This window comes from Mesitornis unicolor, unplaced genomic scaffold (genome assembly GCF_000695765.1).
Source record: "Mesitornis unicolor isolate BGI_N332 unplaced genomic scaffold, ASM69576v1 scaffold19904, whole genome shotgun sequence".
NCBI lineage: Eukaryota > Metazoa > Chordata > Aves > Mesitornithiformes > Mesitornithidae > Mesitornis > Mesitornis unicolor.
The window spans coordinates 14,561-21,939 of record NW_010179671.1 but is presented as its reverse complement, the minus strand read 5'-3'; the positions used below and the strand labels follow the sequence as shown (position 1 = coordinate 21,939).

Below are 7,379 nucleotides of genomic sequence, written 5' to 3'. Positions count from 1 at the left end.
CCCTAACGTTCTGTGATTCTGTGATTTACTGTAGCTATGACTCTTCTCTAGGTTTTGATCTTTGTAGGTCAAACACTCTAAGGAATAATTACAGATATATTTGTAGAGGTGATACCAATATATTGAAGGTAGCCAAAGAACAGTTTAGTTATATTGAGGAGTATATGGGCTGCGTTCAGACAGTAGTCAAATCAGGTCTCAGATCCGCACAGCCCATCTCATTTGTAGGTGTGGGTGTTGGACCTTTTATTTTTCTTTCCTCACCTCCCTGGCAGTGCACAAACAAGCCTAGCAGCTGAAATATTTGTTTTGCTGTGGAACAGGGACAGCCCGGTAGCCTAGCTCTAATGAAGCAAGGGAGACAGCCCTGACAACCACAAGGTACAGCAGAGTGTCCAAACCATCCTGCGGTGGAGCAGCAAAACAGGGAGAGATCTCCTCTGCAAAAGCAGCTTTCCATGTATTTTTGTATGAGAGAAAGTGCCCTTTGATTAGAAATTGTGGTTCTGGCCCTACTTGTATATTCTGGTGTGTTTTACTTGTTTTAATGTGTTTCTGCATTCATTATCTCCTCCTTTGCCTGATTCTTGTTTAACAGCGGCTGGGTTAGGTGGTACTAAGATTTGAAAGTTGTGGCGATATTTTATCTATAGGGCAGTGCTCTTCTATTTTTAAAGCTTTGATATGTTAAGAGTACTTGTGCGTCATCATAGTGTCCGTTTCCTTTCTTAAGGAATTCAAGGGTGATTATTTATAAATCCATGTAGAACAAGTTATTGTTCTTTTTTAGCTTTCAGATTGGCTGTATTGAAGAGAGAATTATCACATGAGCAGACATCCTGACTAACTAGTGTTGTCTTTTTTTTAATGCTTGCTCATATATTGTACTCTATTTTGAGTTACAGGGTTTGCTAGTAAGATAACAAGGATAGATTTGATTTTCTGATCTACTTAATTTGAAATTCGATATGTATTGTGGATTTTAACACTGACCTTACCTGTAAATAACAGTAGCTGTGACTCAGAGCTTGCAGTAATTGGAAAATATTAATTGCTACGGAGGGTTTCTTTTTCATGTAGACAAAATCTGTTTAGGGTGGATGCTGTGTACAGAATGCAAGCTGTGAAAACATGAGTTACTGCGCTTACTTCTACACTTGTTCTTTAGGACAACAAAAATTGTGTGTTTTTGCGATGAGGATGATGGGGACAGGGACGACATTCTTCATTCAAAAGGATTTGCAGTTTTGCCGTTGAAAAGGACTTTAGACTGTACGGTTTCAAGGAGAGGTTGGAGAGGTGTTACGATAAGAAAAATGGAGTGATGAAGGACATAGAGATGGTAAAGCAGAATAGCCAATGGGAATCGGAAGAAATGGGAGTTGACGTACAACAGAAACGCAAGGAAGTGCTGTGTTACACAATACAGGGTTAATCTGTGTGACACGTTACATTGAACTGTGTTGCCCAAATGAAGAGCTTAGCAGGATCTAAGCAAGCTAGAATGTTCATTAAATGGACAAGATGCTGGTAAATAGTTACGGAGGATTTTTAAAAAGCTCTTAAAAACCCTTTTCCAGGAAACTTGTCTGGTGGCTTAATATAGTGTTAGGTCAAACAATGCAGGTGGTTCTTTTCTCGTTACAGCTTCTAGGTACTCCTCCTTCAAGTCCTTTGTGCTCCTCTTCAGCCACTCTGTATTAGAAAGATTACCAGTTGGGGTTTGTTTTTAAAATCTGTGTATGGATTTAATATGCAAAGCCATTTAATATGTAAAGCGTGCTGCCACTGCATTTCCTCATACTTGAAAACAAATGGTTTTGCTTTTGTAATTAAGGGAGACCCTTTGGTTTTCTGTTTTGAACGCTTGCTTGTTTTTATAACACATTTGAATATTTTAAATGAGCTGATATGTAATTAGTCAATTTAAATGAAATCTGTTGATTTTCTTGAAGTGAAACAAATATAACCTCAAAGTATAGCTGTCAGTATTAGCTGAAAAAATATCTAGCCTGCCTTAACCATGAGTGGTTATCAGTTGTACCAGAAAACATTTTTGCCTTAAAAAGGCCATTTCTATCCAATGCAAATTGTCTCACTGTGTCTTTTGAGTTACTTTGTCCTGATCATTGTCAAAACCAAAGTTGTTTACTGGATGGCTCACAAATAAAATAATCTATTTATTATTTTCCAGGTTGTTGAAAAATAATTCAATTTTAATATTGAAGGGAAAGAAAAAGTCATTGTTTTGAATTTTCAACAGAATAAATATGATTTTAAAATTCTGCTTGTATTGCTGTTTTAAGAGGTTCTGAATTGTTACCAAAGCAATTTTGGCTTTCGTTATCTCTCTATATTGATAGGCTGGTATCCTTAATTTTAAAGGATACTTTAAGTTATTCTAAAGTTATTCTATTCTGTTTTATTATTTAAAAAAATATGTAATTGCTGACATAAGCATAAAATTATTCTTTGTCTTAGATCCCAACTTTGTTCGGACTTTTCTCACAACATATAGATCCTTCTGTAAACCTCAAGAGTTGCTGAGTCTGCTAATAGAAAGGTATGCTGCTGTTTAAAATACTGCTGATATGAAGACCATTTTTTTTTCCCTTTTTTAAATTTTTACTTGAAGTCGAGTTTGTAAGATTCTTGTTTTCCAGTTGCTTTTGATTCAATCCAAGCACTTTTCAAAAAGTTGTGAACTTCAAGGATTGCAAGTAAAATGTGCAAGTTATATCCAGGAGCTTTAGGATTGTTCAGGTCGCTCCAGTAGCATCTCATGGTTTTGTCTTTGAAATCTGTATTATTACTGACTCTACCAAATCTTCCTATGTGCTTACCAAGATGTAAGATTCTGACATGTGGAACCATTCTGAATTTTGAGCTATCTTTAATCAACATTGTATTGGTGTATGCTGTGTGCAAGATGCGTATAATGGGAGCCTAGCGCTTATGCCTGTCTTCTGTGCTAGATTTGAAATTCCAGAGCCTGAGCCAACAGAAGCTGATCGTATTGCTATGGAGAATGGAGACCAGCCTCTTAGTGCAGAGTTAAAAAGATTTAGGAAAGAGTACATTCAACCTGTGCAGCTACGGTGAGTATTGTATCAATATGAGCTATACTGACTTCCTTGAAGTCTTTTGAGGTACCATCTTTCGGATGTGGTGGTGCTTTGTCATACCAGCAGCCTTTCTTATAGGTGCTTTGATAGAGAGCATGTGTGGGCACTCAGACATTTGGACCTTGCTACTTGAAAACTTGGTGGGAATTTAAATTCATGACATGAACAACCTTGGGAAAGGCTTGTGCTGAGTTTTAGACTGTTGGTGTGCAAATGAGTTTCTTACACTAGCTTTGTTTTTTTTAATCCATATTTCTGCAAGGCTCTACAGCGTAAGTGTGCCACAAAGATGTAGGCTGAGAACATTTCAGATATTGATATTTTTGTGAACCATAGCATTACTCTGACTTCTTAAAATTTGAAGTAGAAAAATGCTTGTAGCTGGTTGCTGATGAAATGCAGACAGTAAAATAATTGCACCTGCTAATTCTGATGTTCCCACGAGCCCTCACCTACTTGAAATGCTAGAGATAAAGATAGACTGTATTGTAGACTGCTTAATTTATTTCTGCAGAGTATTAAATGTATGTCGACACTGGGTAGAACACCATTTCTATGACTTTGAAAGAGATGCTGATCTTCTGCAACGTTTGGAGGAATTCATAGGAACAGTAAGAGGTACTTATGGTTTCTTAAGTGCTGGCATTGATCAAAAAGCATGCCTTCTCAAAGGTATGGAATGGAATCACTTTTCCTTTCACTGAGCAGATAAAGAAAAATAGGACTGACTATTTATTAAAAACTTTACAAAAAATAAAGTAAACCTTAATTTAAAAAAATCCAAACAACCCAACATTATTATTAAAAGAATAACCTGTTCAGAAAAAAAAAAGAATGTTGTTTACATCTTGATAAATAAGTATTGGTTTTGTTATAAAGGGACTGAAGTAATGCAAAATAATAACTGGGTAATTATCAGGACAGAATAATTGGTTTGATTGTCCTCTTAAACTATACGCAGGTAATTTTTGTAGAAGTTTGATGGTGGAAACTACTATTTCTTTGAAGCAAGAGTTTTCCAGTTATTTCACAGTGCATATTAGACCTGTAAGACACCTTCAAGTTGTGATTGTAGAGATCTTTCCTGCTCCCTTCTAAGAAAAACTGAGACAGGAGCAGTTTGTAGGAAAATATTATGTTAGAGAAGTATTTAATGGATATTTAACAATTGAAAAGAGAGGGAGAATGAGCCATATAGTTTAATGTGGATTAGTGATAAATCTTCAATGAACTTGCTGTCAGATGCACGAAATTCTTATGGTGTAGAGCCATACAGGCATTTGGTCTTTGGGTTTTATTTTGAGCTTTGATGCTAACCACAGTAGAGGGAGAAGCCTTTTTTGCCCTTCTGTGTTATCCGAGGTAAGCATGTACTCTTGCCTGAAGTAGAAGGTTCAGGGTGTTTACAGAGGTGCATTTTGGGCAAAAGAAGGTTAGTACCCATAAATTCATTTTAAAATCAGGAAAGAAAGGGAAAAAACAGATTCAGAGCAGGAGACTAATTTGGGTGTTCTGAATTGTGCTTGGGCAACCTTGGGGTGCTCAGCATTGGCTTTGGAGGAATTCTTTGTATGTTCTAATGCGCTGAGACTGGTGTGAAAACACCACTTACGCACTTCTACAGAATAGCTGGTTGCATTAATTTAGTAGGTTTTCAGTTTAAATCCAGAGGTTTCTAAATTATACTGACCTCTTTGGAAAACCAGTATGAAGAGTAACTAAATACTAATTTTCTCTCTGTGTGCCAGGCAAAGCAATGAAGAAGTGGGTTGAATCGATCACAAAGATAATCAACCGGAAAAAGCAGGCACAAGCCATTGGGCCAAGTCACAACATTACTTTTGAGAGCCCACCTCCAGCGATCGAATGGCATATAAGCAAACCAGGACACACAGAGACTTTTGACTTGCTCACTTTGCATCCAATAGAAATTGCTCGGCAGCTCACTTTACTTGAGTCAGATTTTTACAGGTAACGTTCCTCCATTGAAAAACACATGACACAAAACAAAATATTCTCCACCATGAAATTGTTTCTGCAGGCCCCTGCTGTGAAGCCCCACGGTAGGTCAAGGGACTTTACCAATGCTGTATATTAATTGCTATTTTTTCCAAAAAAAAGTTCTAAAAACCAGTATTTGTCTCATCCTTCCCAAGATAACATACAGTACGTGTGACTGATGCATAGTACATGTGTTAATTGCCTTGTGCTGCAGGTTTCTTTTTGATATTTTCTGAGTAGATCAACTTTTGAGGAGTATGAACATTAATTAAATCAATTTTCTTCACATCCTGGTTTGTTAAGCAAATTGTGGACTATGTCAGATCTCACCAGCTGTCTGTGAGACGTTCTTCAGGCATTAGAAGCACGCATTTTATTCTGGTGAATGAGATGTAGACTTCATTCTTAATTTAGATGAACAGAGCTGGTTAATAGTCACATAAATTAAGAAATATTTACACACTAAAAAAAAGAACTGTAGAAACACCAGTCAATTAGTCATGTGGGGAGCCTAACATTATAGAAGTGATACCTTAAGAATTTATTTCCAAATTTTACTGGAAATAAAGAGGTTTGGGGAAAATAATACCTTCTTTCCTGCTTTTAATTACATTTTTTGGTACATCATCTGCTTTTCTAGAGCTGTGCAGCCATCTGAACTAGTTGGAAGTGTGTGGACAAAGGAAGATAAAGAAATTAATTCTCCCAACCTTCTCAAGATGATAAGGCATACAACTAACCTCACTTTGTGGTTTGAAAAGTAAGTGACTTTCCTGAATATCCACCTACTCCATTTCTGTATTCTTACAGTCCATTCAGAAGTATACTGTGAAAAATTCTGTTCTGGGAGAATTCCAGTTTTAAGTCATGTTTAGATGCTGCCTGCGAGAATTTTACCACAATGGTCTCAGCTTTTTATTCTTAGAATATTTTCAAATGTCTGTTCTCTAAACATTTTCAAAACTGTGTCAGGTAATTTGATAAACCCTTCATGTTTGTTCGTGTTATGACTTAATATTTGATTTTGGAAAACACATCAGTGCTTTAATACAAAATCAAGTGTTCTTCTGTGTTTAGATGCATTGTAGAAACAGAAAACCTTGAAGAAAGAGTAATTGTAGTGAGCCGGATAATTGAGATCTTGCAAGTTTTTCAAGAGCTCAACAACTTTAATGGTGTCCTTGAGATTGTCAGCGCTATGAACTCTGCAGCGGTGTATAGGTTGGATCACACATTTGAGGTACAGTGAAATGTTTTCTGGTTTTGGTATGGAAATGTAATGCAGTGCAGCTTAGCTATGCTAAAAGCCTGTCTTTTCAGTAAGCAGCATGTCCTTTGAAGAAGGAGCAAGGAAGGTAAATCCCCTAACAAATGAATCAATCAGGGTGTAATAGAGAGGGTTTTTCCTTGGTTTCCGAAGCAAGAAATCTATCGTCACTGAAGAAAGACAGAAAAAGGTAGAATGATCCTGAGATGATGGGCCACTGTCCTCATGGTCACTGACTTACTTATCTTATCTTATCACTGAGAGACCATTACTCTGAGTGTTTTTGCTGGGCTACACCTTTACCTTCTCTTTCCAAACAACCTGTTTCATCTCTCTTTTTAGCAAATTCCAAGTCGCCAGAAGAAGATTTTAGAAGAAGCTTATGAGCTGAGTGAGGATCATTATAAGAAATACTTAGCAAAACTCAGGTCCATTAATCCTCCTTGTGTGCCTTTTTTTGGTAAGTACGTTTGATTTGAATGAGTTGTATTGTGCATAAACATTTGGAAAGTATTGAGCTAGAGCACTAAATAGAGTATGAACAACAGTGAGAAGTCAGTTTTAACAGGACACTTGGATTTGAATGCATGTGAAAGAACAATTAGAGTTATTATGAAATGCAGATGTTACTTGCAATAAAAATAAGTATATCTGTGATATCTTACTTACTCATTTTAGTTTGAATATGCTTTAAACTGTGTTGTGACCATAAATGCCTTAAACGGAAGGCAGTCACATTATAAATATTATTGCCATTGACTAGTAGAGAAAGAAGGACCTCCTTGCCCATCAAGAATTTCAAGAAATAAAGCTAGAGTTTTATTTTTTATAATTTCTTGTAACTAAAGTTTTATTTCTAGTCATAAGTTTTATTTCTATAAAAAGAGTTTGGGAAGAAAGCTGCTTCTTTATCATCAGACTTAACAGTTGTTTTTTCAAGTAGATTGCTTGGAATTCTTGACATTTAGCAAATTGTGTCATTAAAC

At 36.3% G+C, this 7,379-nt stretch overlaps 1 protein-coding gene across 1 annotated transcript in view; it reads left to right on the top strand.

Annotated features, from left to right (window-relative positions):
- Window positions 1-1,168: 1,168 nt before the first annotated feature.
- Window positions 1,169-7,379, top strand: part of LOC104539365 (son of sevenless homolog 1-like) — a gene marked incomplete at its 5' end in the record, with an annotated part of 15,202 nt that continues 8,991 nt past the window's right edge. Inside the window, 8 exons of the mRNA XM_010182868.1 lie at window positions 1,169-1,272; window positions 2,482-2,563; window positions 2,976-3,098; window positions 3,640-3,743; window positions 4,874-5,096; window positions 5,767-5,886; window positions 6,204-6,366; window positions 6,736-6,853. Coding sequence (XP_010181170.1) covers window positions 1,169-1,272; window positions 2,482-2,563; window positions 2,976-3,098; window positions 3,640-3,743; window positions 4,874-5,096; window positions 5,767-5,886; window positions 6,204-6,366; window positions 6,736-6,853 — 1,037 coding nt within the window. The remainder of the gene's footprint in view (window positions 1,273-2,481; window positions 2,564-2,975; window positions 3,099-3,639; window positions 3,744-4,873; window positions 5,097-5,766; window positions 5,887-6,203; window positions 6,367-6,735; window positions 6,854-7,379) is intronic.